The 17395-nt window shown below is 31.9% G+C and overlaps 4 protein-coding genes across 4 annotated transcripts in view; 3 read left to right on the forward strand and 1 right to left on the reverse strand.

Moving 5' to 3' along the window:
• The window catches only part of LOC102579858 (uncharacterized), a 3002-nt gene extending 1287 nt beyond the window's left edge, over nucleotides 1–1715 (forward strand). The window contains exon 2 of the mRNA XM_006348330.2: nucleotides 1404–1715. Within this exon, the coding sequence (XP_006348392.1) occupies nucleotides 1404–1715 (312 nt within the window). The remainder of the gene's footprint in view (nucleotides 1–1403) is intronic.
• A 3496-nt stretch (nucleotides 1716–5211) lies between these two features.
• Nucleotides 5212–6786, forward strand: LOC102594116 (squamosa promoter-binding-like protein 3). The gene is made up of 2 exons (XM_006348202.2): nucleotides 5212–5493; nucleotides 6449–6786. Exons 1-2 carry the CDS (start codon nucleotides 5297–5299, stop codon nucleotides 6651–6653), a joined length of 402 nt encoding a protein of 133 aa, XP_006348264.1. The 5' UTR covers nucleotides 5212–5296; the 3' UTR covers nucleotides 6654–6786.
• Nucleotides 6754–9967, reverse strand: LOC102593800 (probable protein phosphatase 2C 39). Its single transcript, XM_006348201.2, has 5 exons — nucleotides 9817–9967; nucleotides 8371–8613; nucleotides 7944–8220; nucleotides 7218–7372; nucleotides 6754–7072 (listed from the first exon to the last, which is right to left on the reverse strand). The coding sequence occupies exons 1-5, from the start codon at nucleotides 9850–9852 to the stop codon at nucleotides 6935–6937; spliced, it is 849 nt and encodes a 282-aa protein (XP_006348263.1). The 5' UTR covers nucleotides 9853–9967; the 3' UTR covers nucleotides 6754–6934.
• A 4398-nt stretch (nucleotides 9968–14365) lies between these two features.
• LOC102594447 (probable membrane-associated kinase regulator 1) lies at nucleotides 14366–15658 on the forward strand. The gene has a single exon (XM_006348203.2). It carries the CDS (start codon nucleotides 14539–14541, stop codon nucleotides 15262–15264), a length of 726 nt encoding a protein of 241 aa, XP_006348265.1. The 5' UTR covers nucleotides 14366–14538; the 3' UTR covers nucleotides 15265–15658.
• Nucleotides 15659–17395: the final 1737 nt, after the last annotated feature.

The following is a 17395-nucleotide window of genomic DNA, read 5'->3' on the forward strand; positions in this document are numbered from 1 at the left end:
TTTTTCATTCATAAATCAAACACTAAAAATCTTTTTCGAAAAATATTTTCTACTGACCAATCAAACATAAGAAAATAAGTCAAAAATCAACTTGTTTTCCAGGAAAACATTTTCCATGGAAAACATTTTCCTTCATACCAAACACACCCATTATAACTACTCAATTGTTAGTTATCAATTAATTGATCCTCCTACTAGAAAATAAGGAATTAGCAATGGACAAAATTTCTTAACAACAAAAAAATTCACGTTAATTTTCATGTAGCTATGGATTAACAATAGATTATAAGAAAATTCAATTAGTTAGGAGCTATTTAGCTATTGATTGACTAAGGATTACCTGCAAATTTTGTAGCTATTGATTGACTAAGGATTACCTGCTAATTAGCTATTGATTGACTAAGGATTACCTGCTAATTTTATGTTTTCTAGTAGTTATAATAATCACTATATAATAAGTGACTTAATTGTGTAAATATATATGTAATTGTAACTAAAATTATCTTATTTTATATACGTACAACAACTTTACATACATTTGTTATTAATTAATGATGCAATGAATATCGCATGCGGTGGTATTATTATTTCCTTCCTACCTATAACTTTTACTATTTGAAAAGTTGCTTCTTTAATTACTTTCACCTTTTTTTGTCGTACATCAATTTAATGGAAAAAGTTGTTTTTGGAAGTACGTATTCCAGTGGACTAAAATATTTCATACTCCCTCCGTTTCACAAAGAATGATCTGGTTTGACTTGGTACGGAGTTTAAGAATATAAAGAAGACTTTTGAATTTTGTGGTCTTAAATTAAAGTTATGACAAATATACAAAATTGTCCTTTAATTTTGTGGCCTTAAACATGCCACGTGGAAAACTGAAATTAAAATATTACCAAAAAAAAAAGAGGTCATTCTTTTTTAAACGGTCTAAAAAGGAAAGGAGGGAGTAATACATTTGCGTGTATTTTTTTAAACTTGCAATCTTAGATATGTCATCGATATTTCATTTTTCACTTAGCCATGTATTATGGATAGAGTATATATTATGGCAGTAGCAAAAGTCAGAAATTTTATTAAGAGTGTTCAAAAATAATGGTATGTGGTTGTCAAAATAAAACAAAAAAATATTGTGTTTGAGGTTTAAACCTGAAACTCCTTCATTCAAATAGGACACCCACTGTCAGTCCATCACTATGCCAAAAGTATAGCTTTTGTCATTGCTATCCAATTTTTAATATATATTTTTACTTGACATAGAGATATATGTAACATAATTTTTTGACGAAAGATCTCCAACCTTCCGATTTGAGATCCTTGGGTGGCTATAGCTATGTCCCTGATTATGGTGACTTAGAGTTTGTGGTATCGTTTTTAAAAATATTTGGAAAACATTTTCTCAGACTCGTCGTAGCGTGGACGAAACGGTAGATGGGAGGGAGGAGGGGGCGAATTCATCAGTAGGAGAAAGGTTGAAAGAGGGAGCAGCAAAAGCAGTGGAGACGGGGCTAAATGTGGGGGAAAAGGCGAAAGAGAGCATGGATGAGGCGTGGGATGCAGCTAAAGAAACAACAAAGAATGTCAAGGATGCATTAGTTGATGACGCTAATGATGAAATGAAAAAGGGCTATGAATATCCATCTACTCATAAAGATAAACATACACAATACTTGAGGAAACGTGCTGATGGTTATGATTTGAGAGATACTCATTAGAACTTTTTACCAGTACTTTGGCACGTTTCTTAAAAAATAATGATCATCGGTGTAAAAATGTTTTATTATATAGCTTTAGATTTTGAGACGTGATTTGATTAATAAGTACTTCCTTCGTTTAAAAAATAATGACCTAGTTTCCTTTTTAGTTTCTTTCAAAAAGAATGACCCCTTTCATTGTTTGGCAACACTTCAATTTCAATTTTTCATGTGACATGTTTAAGGCCACAAGATTAAAGGGCATTTTGGTACATTTGACATAATTTTAATTTAGAACCACAAGATTAAAACGTCTTCTTTCTTTTCTTAAATTTCGTTTCAAGTCAAACTAGGTCATTCTTTTTGAAACGGAGGGAGTAATTAATACTCCTATCTGAAAGTAAAATAGAATTTTTTTTTTTTTTTTTATGTTAAAAAGTAATTTGAAATATTGGAAGAAGGGAGTAGTAGGTAACTTTTAATTTCGGAGTTTCAAGCATAAGCTAAAAATAATTAGATGCATGGTTCTAGTCGTTTGAAGTTCGTTATTTTAAATGTGTCATAATATTTGTGTTTTTACATTTTTAGTAAAGATATGGATTAATGAAGAAAGATTTCATGTTTAAAGCTTATTGGATTTATAAATTATTAGGTGATCTTTTTTAATTATGATGGATAAAATTGTTCAGTTCATGTGGGTTTTTTTTTTTTTACTTTTGGTCTCTTGGCGATTTGAATTACAACTTTAAAGTCAAAGGTGAAAGATAATATTTGAGCAATTGGTTATCAAACATAAAATAGTAATAAGAATAATAATAATTTTAAAAAATAGAAGCTTAATTTCTTATTGGACAACAATGCCCCTATGTAGATCGTGTATTAATAGTTTCCTAACAAAATGAGGGAGGTTAGGTTGGTCATCACGATTAATAGACAAAAGAATGGGAAGGCAAACACTCATATTATTTAATTTGCTATCTTTAATTGGTCCCTTGTATTGAAGTGATCCTTTAATATATAGTATGGTCCATATATTTTGTTATAAAGTAATTTAAATAGTGGTGTAAATTAGACACTTGGTTGGTTCATTTCTTTTTCCATAATAATATAACGTGTTTGAAACTTTTTTTCTTTTTTAACTATCAAAAGTAATCCCCTGTAATAATGAGTGTAACAAGTTATCTAAAAAGCTAAATCTGATTAGAAGCGTCACCTCCAAATGAGTTTTGTAGTATCTAATTTGAATTTAATTAGAGATTTTAATACAGATTTTGAATATTGGTGAAAAATCAAACAAGATTGTCTAAAAAGCTAAAACAAGTAATATACTTGTATGATTAGCAAAAGTCTGGTTGTAATATCCTTGTATGATTAGCAAGAGTCAGGTTGAAATTAGAGGTGATAGAATTAGCTCATAATTAATCGAACATGTTAAAATTTGGGCTTACGTTATTGATCGAGTCATTTATTAGTTTAACTTAAGTCAGCTCAATCAATTACACAAAACAGTAAAAATTGGATTGATATATAATTTAAATTGATTAATGAAAAATTCATCAAAATATTATCAGGTTTTTGCGCAAATTTCTTTCTTTCAGAGTGGTTTTTAATATTGATTTCGAATAAAATACTCTAATTTTTGCTTTTATTGCTCGTTTCATGAAAATTTGTGGATCAAAGTATTTGTATTTTAAGCTAATTTACAAGGCACGAACTTAGAGAGTTTTTGCCTTATCCAACATAAATTGTATAATATTACTATCACTTAATTCGCTCGACATAAGCTTAGAATTTATTGTCTCGCTCGACATAAGTTTAATAGAAAATTAATTTATATCTTTCATTAACTTGTGGGTATAAGATGTTATACCATGAAAATGTAAATTTATTTACTGCAAATGATTATTTGTTATTTCATTGCATATCAGGAGTATTTTCGATCACTTTTTTTTCTCACTTAAAGTGTTAAAAAGGGCAAAAATTAAACATTATCCCAAAATAGGAACATTTATGCGAATGCCACAAATATTATCAAAAGCATTTTTAAAAAAAAATTGATATATTAATAAAGAAAAATAATAATTTTATTAGATATTAAAAATCATTTTAAAAGATTAATTAATTAGTTAAAACTTAATCAGACAATTCATTTCAGCCCAAATAAATCACTTCAACACAATTCATTTCAGTCTCATTCTTCATCCTCGGTTGAATCATTGTATATTTATTAACTCAATTTATTTTGTTCGAACAAATTCAAATCAATCTAGAACAAATAATTACAATTTATTAATAATTCATATATTTATTAACTCAATTTAGCTTGTTCCGATTAATTTCAAACTAATCCGCCCATTTAACACCTAATAAAATAACATGGTCCATTATCCTCCAACTTTGGAACCCTCTTTGCTACTCTACTTCAATCATTAACTCTATGTGCTTTACGTGTTGGATTGTAGTAACTTTACCCCACCTAATAACTAATGCTTACTAGGATTCACCTAAAACACAACTACTTTTATGATAAAAATAAAATAAAAACTGGCAATAAAATGCGAATATTACCATACCAAGTCAAAGTAGTACAGATTAGGGATTATGATAAAAAAATTATCAGCATTATATTACACAAATAGAATAAAGGGAAAATAAATAAATATATCCTTAAATTATCGTAAATAGTACGCAGATATCATATGTCGTACTTTTGGAACATTAGTGCCCTTGTCGTCCAAAAACTAGAGCATATGTCCTTTACTCTAACGGAAGACTAAATAGGGACTCGTGGCACAGTTTTATTCGTCGACTCGATATATGTCAGGTCAGTGGATAGATTATGACACGTCCGTTAGTGTAAAGGATATACATGCTCTAGTTTTTGGACGGCAGCGACAACAATGTCCCAAAAAAAAAGACGAAAGGTACCTGCATACCATTTATGATAATTCGAGAAATATATTTGTCCTTTTACCCTAAAATAAATATAATAATATAATATGATGAGGGCTCGATTCCCACCGTTGTAATCCTCTACCTATTTTCCCTTTCCTTTATTTTATCCAATTGTATATGACTTCGAAATTTAACATTTAAAATTTGTAAATAAAATAAACATAGAGGATTTTTATACAAGTATTATTTTTTTAATTAAATTATAAGTGGATATAAGAGATAATTTCTTTCGTATATAAGGGATCATTTCCTCTGTTGAGATTACTTTTAGGGATAAATAAATTTTGAATGTGCACAAGTAGACACTTAAACGTGTATAACGTTGAACAAGTAGACACATGCATGAAATACACTCAACCTGATTTGAATTATGTCATGTAGGAGACGTGTGTCTATCTGTGCACACCCAATGTTGGAGGCATAAATATCAGTTGAGGTCAAGTTGGAGGACACGTTTATATATTATAGGAGTAGTAAATGGTAAGGTAAATTCCCTGGTTGTGATTGTAGTTGTGGTCCTCACAAGCTTTATTTACCTTTTGTCCTAGCATGCCTAACCTAGGCAACATTCATTATGTTACTACTCTTCAACAAAACTCCCATCTCTCCTCTTGGAATCTTCATATTCAATAATTTTAAAAAAAAACATGGCAAACAATGATGGTGGTGGAGGGGTAGGGGTGGTGGTGCAAGTGAAGCACTATTGTCAAGTGGAGAAATGTGAGGTTAATTTAGATGATGCTAAGAAGTATCATAAAAGGCACAAAGTTTGTCAAGTTCATGCTAAGGCTCCTATTGTTTTGCTTGCTGGTTTAAGGCAGAGGTTTTGTCAACAATGCAGCAGGTACTCTTCTTCCAACTACCTTATTATTTTAGGCTAATTTTGAGTGCATTTTGCTATATCCCTCATGCCAGTTTCATTGTAAAAACAAAATCTTTATGTATAAACAAATTGTTAATCCTCTTGATTTAAGAGAAACTTATGGTTCTTAAGTTGTGTGGTAGTATAAGCTATTACCTTCCCATGTTGCATTAAGACTCATTCGAGATCAATTTCCGAAGCATCACAATATTAAACCCCTCGGTTCCTTTTGGTATATCGATGTAGAAGTTAATCTCTTATTCAACTCTTGAAAACTCTTCTCACATGAGTCTTGATCATTGAAACTTGGTCTTTCTTTTTGGTAAATTTGGTCAACGGGGCAACAATCGAAGAAAAACACCCTACAAATCTTCTGTAATACCTAGCCAAACCCAAGAAACCATGAATCTATCTCCAGTGGAGTTGTGGATCTAGCTCAATTCTTAATGGCTTCAATCTTTTGGAAATCTACCTTAATACCTTCGCTAGAAACTACAAGCGTCCCTTTAGGTCACAGGTTGAAATCTATTCTTCCAAATCGCGTTGTTAAAATTCCTGATTCCGCTACAGCTAATAGGCAGCAGGCTTTTAACTTAGTAGTACTCTCAATCCTTAAAAAGGCCATCATAGTCGTGCATTTCCTTTTTCCGCTTTAATCTTCTCGTTGCATCAATAAAATTAGAAGTTCATATTTCAAACTGTTACTTAACAAGTAATTATTATCTCAAAAAAGTCAAAAAAAAAAATGTGACTTTCTGACGTAATAACACTATTTGTTGAGTGACCATTTAAGAAATCAAACTCGAAATTAGCCGATCTTGAGAATTTATAAGAGTTTTTCTCCATGAAGGATTTTTATCTCAAAAGACTATTTATGCTTGTCTAACATACCAAACGACCTCGGCGTTTTAATACGTGATATATGCCTCTCATTCAGGTTCCATGAGCTCTCAGAATTTGATGGCACTAAAAAGAGCTGTCGCCTGCGTTTAGACGGACACAACAAGCGGCGTCGCAAAACACCACTGGCTATTGAGATGGAAGATAACCAATGCAGGTTGATCAATGGGGAAGCCAGCCCACATATGGACATGACTTTGTCCAGCAGGAATACTATCCACACTGCTGATATCTCTAGATGAAATGCTTACTCTCTTCTGTCAGCCCCCTCGGGGGCATCGTTGTTAAGACCTATCGTTCGATGCTTGTAATGAAAGCAGAACTCAAATAATGTTGTAGTGGTTATCCTAGCAAACAACATTCCGTTTATTTGAAGTTTGTGTGCAAACAGCTCCAGATGTTGGAACTTAAACGTTTATGCAGTAACATGACAATTGACAAAAGCAAGAACTAGTTCAGATTTTACATTTCAAACAAACTCTACGCACACGTTTCATCATCTACCAAGTGCACAGAGAGAAGATTATTGGAACCTTACGACTACGCAGGATATATCATCGGTACTTCCTCTTGCAAGAGCATGTTCATTGAGATGCTTAGCAGCTGACCGCGCATCCTTAATATCTTTAATGCAATCTGCAGCTTCCTGATTTGACAGTACCTGGTATTTTACGCGAAAAGTTGCACAAATGTTACACTAGCAACTATGTAATGCATACAAGAATATAAAGGTTACCATATATTCGACAAACAATCAGAACATAGTCCAATTATATTCTAAGGCTCTGGAAATGTAAGTAGCTAACCTTCCACACGCCGTCACTAGCCAAAATGAGAAACTCTGTATCATCATCTATGAGCTCTACCACTACATCTGGCTCTGAACTTAGATGCATCTTCAAGCTCTTGTCGCCAAATGCTCTTGCTACTGCTAACTGCCCATCAACCCGAGGAACGTCACCTGAAGAGAGGAGAAGAGAGGAATTTTGTTTTAAACAGAAAATACAAAACTCAAGCACAATAGAATAGAAGCACCGGCAATCATGCCCCTGATTCCGTCCCCACTTCTGTCTATCAATGAAAACATGGCCCAGAACGACATATTCGCAAATGGCCATAGTTTCTCAACAAGGTTCCACATACTATTTTCAAATGGACGTAAGCAAAAACTTCTTGGTTTTGGCGAAGGGGCTATCGACTCTGTAATTTCAAACCTACTACACCTTCAACTCCTCTAAAACGACACTATTAATAAGGTCGAAGCAACATTCGCATTTGAATCACCAACTTAATGTCGATAAGAAATTGGATTCAAAAGCAAATTTCCATATATGATCAAAGAAGTCCATAGATGCAACCCCTCGCATATAAGTACGTAAATTAGATCTAGTAAAGGTAAATTCATTTGAACACTAAGGCTGGTTCCTTCCTATCATTGACGCATAAATGAAGATACCATTTGGTACTGACTGATTTCTTCTATGATTTCCTTCAGACTCTACAATAATTTTACAAAAATTATAGTTTCGCACCTGGAAAATTGGACACGAAACCACCTTTGCCCTCGATGATCTCCCTCTCTCTGCCAGGCTCATGATCAATGGACAGCTGCTTGGCTACTCCATTTTTGTAAATAACAGCACGAGAATCTCCGACATTAGCTACAACTAGTTTCTGACCATTAATCAATATGGCTGTAACAGCAGTGGATCCTCCTTTCCCCAAATCAGCAGCCTTATCCAAGATAGTTGTATCAGTTATGCGGTAGGCTTTCCTGATTGCAGACTCCGGTTCAGCCCAGAAGTTAGGCTACATTACGAAACAGGAAATGTGACGAAAGTTCATGGAATTCAAGCAAAGAGTCACGAAACTGAACGCACAACAACCGGCACTAATTGAAGACTGAACTAGCTCTACACAATACATGTCAAGCATTCAATAGTAACGCGAAAGCATTACCTCGTTCAGAATATTATTGAATAGGTGAGAGCGGAGGTACTCAGGAATCTCGTGGCTTAAATGGCCATCAAATATTGCAAATAAACCAAGTTCATTTTCATCAACTTGTTTAAATTGTGCAAAAACATAGTCTTCCATGGTATGATGCGATTTTCCCTCAACCATGTGATACCCATGGGTTATGTTCTTCGACATCTTACTCTTACCTCTTCCGGTATCAGATGAACTTAAGCCAACCTTTTCCTGCAGAACGAAAGAACCGTGTCACAACACAAGTAAATTTCAGGCAATTCATCATAGTACTTGGAAAAACTTCACCACAGTGGCAAATTTTCCACATAAGCTGAGATACAACAACAACGTCGTATCCAGTATAATCCCACAAAGTGGCAAAATTTCCACATAAGCAAAGATACTGAATAAGCAAACCACAATCATAAATATATGTAATGTTACTTGGATTAAAAGCTTAAGATAAATAGCTTGATAAAAGAGGAATAAGTTCTTAATGCCAACTACTTAGTCCCCTTCTTTTACCAACAAAAACAATTGCTACGCCTCAATCTCAAACAACTTGGGGCCGGCTATCTGAATCCCCACTTTAACATTTAAACACATTTTACATCATCAATGATGGAGCTAGACGGGCGAAAGGGTTCATCTCAGCCCCTTTACCGAAAAATTATAGTGTCAATTTTCTTATTTATGAATATATAGTAGATGATGAACCCCGTATTGCACGAAAATCCTGTCTCCGCCGTTGAAAACCATCATCAAACTAGATAAAATCAGATCTTTTTCATCATTAGAAAATTTATGCCTACTTTGTCTAAACAATGGGCATAAACTTCTTTTTCCTGAACAAATTAACACCACAAACAGCTACTCTATACTAGGACTTCAATTTTAAAAATTTAAGAGGCAAATTGTGACACTTGGTAGCAAACTAGTTCATCAGCTAAGTTTATTTGATATGAAATAACTGCAATAGGTTGATTACGTAGATTTATCGGAAACAGTCTCTCTATCTTACAAAAGCCAGGTAAAGTCTACGTTACAATTATTACATTGGATATGTTGTTTGATGTTAACAACTAACTTTGTGGGACAACACTAATCATCATATAATCAAACATATATTGTAACAACAAATAGAAGGCTAATTGAACAAGTTATTTTGAAGGGAAAGCAATAATAAACGTAAATTATATTTTTTATAAAATAAAATTAGCAAGTTAGATGGATTTTACACCAAGCTAACAAATAACCAAATTCAATTATTTTTTTTGCAGTATCAAAACCAAAACTCAGAAAGATTTCTAATTACGTGCAAAATAAGCTGAATTATTTACAATTAATTAAGATCCATGAGTAATATCGATAGATCAAGGTAGATTAATTATGTTTAGGACAGGGTGATTAGCAATTTTAATTATATATACGTACCTTAATTTTGTCGATGATTTCTTTGCCTCCAGTCATGGTGCAAAATTAAATAAAATGGAAGAAAACAAATCAAAAAAAAAATGTAGAAGAAGATTAGAAGAGAAAATTGCAGAAGGAAAGTGACAAGTGTTGAGGAAAAGAGATAACAATGTTCCTATGATTGACACGTCTCTTACTGTCTACGTTTTGTTTGGACATCAAATGGGCGGGTTGGATTGAACTAAAATAGATTAAAATGATCTAATAAATGAGCAGGTTATTGAATCGCTTAAAAATTATATATATCAAATAAAAATGTCTTTATATAATACTTTGATTAGATTGTTACAGGTCAATTTAGATTATATATCAGTTAGCAAATAAAATAAGCAAATACTCCATAAATTAAATTTAAAGCAAAACAAATTACAAGGTGAAAAATTAAATCATAATCAATAAATTGAAAGTTGGAAGTTCAAATCCTAAATTTAAATCAGCTAAATTGCTAAGATTTTTTCTAACCATTTTCTAATTAGCTTTATGTGTACGCAAAAAAAGAGGAATATATTCATCTATTTTGGCTGGAACTTTTGAATCGGGAATCGGGATAGTTAGTTGTGAAATTATCTTATACCATAGTCTTGATATTATTTTATTCTATATTCAATATTAACACTGATATCAAGATTAGCTAGTCACCACCTTGATATGTAAAACAATTAAATGGCAAAGATATTTTCTTCTAATAGATTGTTTCGATTGTTGTTACGTATATCATATTGTAGTGTATTAGTTTGATGAATATAATATTTAGCTAGATAGTATTACGTAAGTTTTTATCATTTTCAATACCACACATTCATAATTTATAGGTAACATTATACACAGGTCATGTTTCAAGTATTTGGGGTCAGTAATTTAAGGTTATTAGGTAGATTGATGAAGATGTCACATGTCGTACTGCTATAGAGGTGAATAAAATAGAGGCTTGCATCTGATATTCTATATGATAAGAATGTGTCGTCAAGATCTAACGGTAAACTTTACAAGGTGAACGTTATACCGCCTATGTTATGTGCGGTGGAGTGTTGGTCAATCAAGAACTCTCATTTTTAGAAGATCGCTAGAGTAGTACATATGAGGATACTTAAACGGATCTAGAAGCATACCAAGAGATAGAAAATTAGAAATGAAGATATTCATGTCACGTTGAGAATTGATGCGTGGAGGATATAAGATGCCAAAAGTAGGTTGGAGTAATTAATACTTGTGAAGAGGAAATATCGGGATGTCTCGATAAGAAGAGTGTGAGAGGTTGGTCGTGATACGCTTGTACCTCTTTTTAGTGGGCTCCAAACCAGGTCAAAGGTAGTAAGTACTAACTTGACCCAATTCCTTCAAAAGTAGCCGTACCACTCTAAGAGGCCCAGATCCAAATCGTATTAAATCGTATTAAATATTTAGAGGCCCAAACTAAATTATTCGACAAAGTTGCACTTTGGTGGTCCCAAAAGATGGACTAATTTACACAAACATCCTTCTTTTAAGGCTATTATTTAAATATTATCTCTATTTTAAAAATAGCGCATATATAGCTCTCTTGACGAACAAAACATTAGATTGTCATTTAACTTCTACACAAAATTTTAAATTATATGATCTAACGATTTCTCATAAGATTCATCAATTACAAGTAAAATAAAAAGACGATCATTTACTAAATAGCCATCCCGAAGAGGGACCCCCCAATTTCTCGTGACTATACAAAATTTTAGATCGTAATTAACATTTTCATTTAAGATTTTAAGTTTGTTCAGAATGAACTTTTAGATCACGGACTAAAAATTACAAAAGTTAAGGGATAACAAGTATTTTTGGGGATAATTACGACTCTATACACTTAAGCCAGTTAGTTTATAAAATATGTACGAAATGTATATGTTGTTATATGTGCATAATTTATACTAAATATACATTTACTACATACATAATATATATGCCTATTAACGAATAAGTTGTGTATATTTCGATCATGTTGGTAAACTAGTTGATCGAACAGTATATATCCATAACTTTTTAAAACTTTTTCCTTTTGGATGACCCATTTGGGCCCCATTTCTGCCTAACGACTTCTTTTGGGTCCACCATAGTTCCACTTTGTCCAGTAATTTAGTTTGGGCCTCTGATTATTTTATACGATTTGGATATGGGCCTTTAAGTGTGCTTCAGTCTTCATTGTACGGCTACTTTTGAAGGAAATTGGGTCAGTTATTTCTACCTTTGACTTGGATTGGAGCCCACTTAAACAAAGGTACATGGAATGACCATATTTTATATACTTTTTATTCCAAAGCTATATATATATATATATATATATATATATATAGCTTTGGAATAAAAAGTATATAAAATATGGTCATTCCATGTACCTTTGTTTAAGTGGGCTCCAATCCAAGTCAAAGGTAGAAATAACTGACCCAATTTCCTTCAAAAGTAGCCGTACAATGAAGACTGAAGCACACTTAAAGGCCCATATCCAAATCGTATAAAATAATCAGAGGCCCAAACTAAATTACTGGACAAAGTGGAACTATGGTGGACCCAAAAGAAGTCGTTAGGCAGAAATGGGGCCCAAATGGGTCATCCAAAAGGAAAAAGTTTTAAAAAGTTATGGATATATACTGTTCGATCAACTAGTTTACCAACATGATCGAAATATACACAACTTATTCGTTAATAGGCATATATATTATGTATGTAGTAAATGTATATTTAGTATAAATTATGCACATATAACAACATATACATTTCGTACATATTTTATAAACTAACTGGCTTAAGTGTATAGAGTCGTAATTATCCCCAAAAATACTTGTTATCCCTTAACTTTTGTAATTTTTAGTCCGTGATCTAAAAGTTCATTCTGAACAAACTTAAAATCTTAAATGAAAATGTTAATTACGATCTAAAATTTTGTATAGTCAAATGTTGGTCAATCTCAAAAAATTATATTTGTTTTTGAAAATAGAAATAAAATCTAAATGATGACTTAAAAGAAAACACAAGTGGGAGACATTGAAATTTCAAAGAACTTTTATTGTCTCTTGGATTTGGATTTATTAATGCCTATAGATCCAAGTGGAAGTCCTCAATATTTGCTTTTTTGCTTCATTAATCAAAGAGACCAATGTTGAACTCATCATTGTATTTGTCTTGGGATTCAAAGACATCCCTAATATGTTATCACTTGAGTTTTTTGGGTCCCCCTCTTTGTTTTTTTGTTTCTTGTTATTTTTACTTTCTCTCTTTGATATATATATCTATACTTTGCTTAAAATCTTCTTTTACTTTACATGAAAGTGTTCTCCTAGAGTTAGTCTCTTCATCTTTCAGGTATAAAGCAACAAAAGCAAATAATATAAAGTAGGTCTATCAACCATAGAGTGAGAGGGTATTCTTTTGGGTTGAATTGTAATAGAATCTATCTTCGTGCATTTTGATTAATTTTAAAGCTAATTATTCTTTCATTAGTATAGATATAGATAACTTTGTACATTAGGGCTTAGATAAATAAGGAGATATTACATATAGTTTTCGATGAATTTGAACGAAAACCTGATGACTTCCACCGCACTTTATTGACTAGTAGATCATATCCTTAGGTGATCAGCGAGATAGTATTCTTGTGAGGAAGAAAATTTCAGTTTACTTAGAATATAACTAGATGTAATTGTCAATAATAAGTAGAATTAATAACTCAAAAGACATGGCAAACAATGTGTTATAACAGGTTAAATTGCACTAATAGTACGTAAACTTCTTACAAGTTCATACATAGAAGTTAAATCTACTAAGTTATTAATATATATTAAATCCCCCCATAAGTAATGTACCATGTTTTCCAATTTCTTATTATTGATCCAAACCCTTTTAACCTTGAAATGCTACAGCATGATCCTACTTTTTCTTCATATTTAGTACTCCGTTCATCTTAAATTATCTGTCGTAATTCTTTTTTTACGTGCCTCTTAAGAAATAATAATAAAAAGGGTTGTTTAACTATTTTATTCTTTATTACTATTTAAACATTCATAACATCACACATAACTAAGTGTTTATAGTCTTCAAGAATAATAATAAAAAAAATTCTTCAATTTCTAAAACGACAAATAATTTGAGACGGAGGGTAATGAAAAGGAATATAATTATATTTCACTGTTAAAATCTTGAGAATTCAAAGTTCTTAAATCCTCTAGTTGCAATAGAGTAAGTATCTTCTCATTGACTTTTAAGCCAACGGGTCACTAATCTTGATTATGATGATCTGTATCAAATTAATAATAGCAGTAAACTAGTTATTATTAAATATAATCTACACTACATATCAACATAATTTCATACACTAATATTCAGTAAATCTACACGCTTCCAATATGATTACTTATCCATATAGAGTAACTAAATTAATCAAAAATATAGTTGGCAACTTAAAGTATTGTTTTAAAAAAAATATCACATGATTTTTAGTCATTTAGACCACTAATCTTCATTAGCAAGTCCCAAACAAGGGGTCCATTTATCCCCTCTTTAGGGGGAAAAAGCCAACTCTTTATACATTTTTCATATTCAACAAATAATTTCGTGATCGAGTATAAAAAACGTTTATACTATGATCAATTGTATCGATTGAGTTACAAATTCTCCGATTTAGCTCAATTTACATCGAAAATAACTGTAAATCCAATGGAAAATCGTGGTAGAAAGAGCAATTCAGGTGACAGATTTTCATTTCCAATAATTATGCCGGTTCAGGAAGGAGAAGAAATGGAATTTGAATTTTCCGGTAGTGTTTCGCCGGGATCTCCGAAATCTCCGGCGGATCATTTGTTCTTCAATGGACGGTTATTGCCGCATAATTTCCCCTGTCAACCGGTAAGTAATATCAATAGTCCGATTTCATTTTCGCGATCAACGAGCAGAACAAGTAATGCTAGTAGCAGAGATTCGCTCTGGTCCTCGCGCAGCAACAGCACGAATAGTCGTAGCAGTTGCAGCAGTAGCGCGAGGACCAGCACGAGCGAATCTTCTGAAAGGAAATTGATAAATCAAGGGAAGAATTCAGCGTTTGCTATGTATAGAAATTCTTCAAATAATATGAATTTTTCGACTACTCTGCATACTGGAATTTCGCCTAAATGGCAGTTTATTGTGACACCAGCACCAGTTATGAAGAAACAACACCAATTTTCAGCTCCAGTTATGAAGAAAAAAGGGCAATTTGTTTCGAAATCTCAGAAACAGAGTGCGAAAGGAGGCAAAGAGATGAAATCGAGGAAACAGAGAAAGGAAAATGGTAAAAGAAAAGTGAGATTTTGGCTTTTGCGAAGAGTTTTCAGGAAGTTTATGTCAACTTGCAGAGAATGTCACGCTATGGAACCAACAAGAAGAGAGAGGATTTCTCGTCGTTGAAAGCTATGTTGCTCGGATTCTTTCAAAATATCGATGGCAATGGATGCATATCAGATATTTCAAAAAATAGTACATTTTGAAGAATCGAATACGAGCAACATAGGTTGAAAGATTGACATTACTAATTGATTGGCATGTGTGGTGATGATTGGCTAAATTTTTAACTTTGGTAATTATTGATTTATGATTTTGGGAGATAATATTTATCTGAAGTCATGTAAGTGATTAAGCTTTGATTTGTGCAAGGTTTGTGATAAACCTTCTATGTCAAATAGATTTTGATCATGTTTTGTTTCCTAATCTCTTTACTTGCTTTTTATAATCACCTTGTATACGTACTCACTGGCCAAGTTAATCCAAATTCACGTTTTTCAAGGTTGATTGAAAGGGTAGAGATTGCATATCATATCAAACAAATGAATGCAAGATACCTATTAATTTTTGTTACAAGAAAGTTCTTGCCCTTCCGTCCAAGTATTGTTTTTTATTAAGTACCAATTAAAGATAGTCTTTCCCTAATTCCATCCAAGCATTGAATTTTTTTCATGTTAGTCAAAGATTTTAATAATAAAATAAAGTTGTGATCAAATGCCTGATTGAATTGATCAGGTCATGTAAGAACAAGGTTTAAGTCTATCGATCTACAAGGAATACTCAGCTGCATATATTAATAATGTAATTCCATTTGACATTATCATAATGATAAACAATTTGTCTATGGCAATGTTCTATTGATTTCTCAAAGAACTTACTTGGACAGAAAGTTCATCGCTGGGGATCGATAGGAGATATAATCTAGTATTCTCACTTTTAACTTAAGACATTATCCTTACCTGACGAGCAAAGTTTTTCACTGTTTTTATAACAATCTCATTTGTATGAATATTTTTTAATTGTTACAACAAAATATTATTATAAAAAAACACATAACATATAAGATAAGATGAAAGTTAGTTTCCAATAAAACTTGATTATTATGTGAAATGTTAGTTTTAAGAAAGTCTGTCCGGATATAGCGATCAAAATTTAAATAAAACGAAAAATAACCTTTAAAAATTATACATGATAAACTCTCTTGATACTAACTTGGACATAATAAATAAATATGAAATGATTTATATAAGTCATCTCTAACTAATTTTAAATTTAAACATACGTGACGCTATTTTGTTTATATTTTTGAGATTCTGAGTTCGGTTAATAAAGAGTGATTTTCAAAGAATCTGAAAAAAAATTAATTTGAATTTCTCATTTTGACAAGTGAGGCTTAGTAAATGATTGATAACCTCCGTCAATGATTGGTAGGTTCAGAATTCGAGTCATGCTGGAGGGAATGTGGAAACACTATTGATCCTATGAAGAAAAAAAACTTCTCATTTTATCGTTGATGATAAGTTTTTATAATTAGACAAATATTATATAGCATATCTAATAAGATTATAAGTTTGAAAAATCTTATAACTATATTTTTTTTAGGAAAAATGGTAGAGAATATTACAAAATGGAAAATCAACCTCTCATCAATAAAGGAAAATTTTAGTTAATCAATCAAATGAGCTAGTAAAATTCCCTTATAACAACATAAATATTGCTACGACGTATCTAATATCATAAAAAATGAATTTATTTTTTTTACTTAAATTTCACGTCTAATTATATAAATAAATTGATAGGGCGAGTTCTTGTTTTAATACTATTATTCCGCTCTTAACCAGATGTCTCAATGTTGAGCTTTGAATATAGAAAAAAAATCCTTCATACCAAACGCTTCTCCCAAATTGGCTCTATATATACCGTGTAAATTTTAATTAATCGAACTTTAATATAGATACTGACTATCAAATTAAAACCTAACCAAAGAAAAAAGTTCTATCTTTGGATTCTAGTAGTTCGTCCTGTGTGTCAAGGCAAAAATTAAGGAATAAAGAAGATTCAACATCATTTCACGACCAAAAGCTACTCTAGTTTCATCTTCCCGCCTCCCAAAATATGCCCCATGACAAGACACCAAAAGCCATCTCTTCTCAAACAGTACAAAGAAAAAAGAAAAAAAAAAGACTCAATTTTTATTTATTTTTATGTTTTTTTGCTAATGTCCGGTATCTATTATGAGTAAAGACTGATTCAGAAT

This window comes from Solanum tuberosum, unplaced genomic scaffold (genome assembly GCF_000226075.1).
Source record: "Solanum tuberosum cultivar DM 1-3 516 R44 unplaced genomic scaffold, SolTub_3.0 scf00096, whole genome shotgun sequence".
NCBI classification, from domain to species: domain Eukaryota; kingdom Viridiplantae; phylum Streptophyta; class Magnoliopsida; order Solanales; family Solanaceae; genus Solanum; species Solanum tuberosum.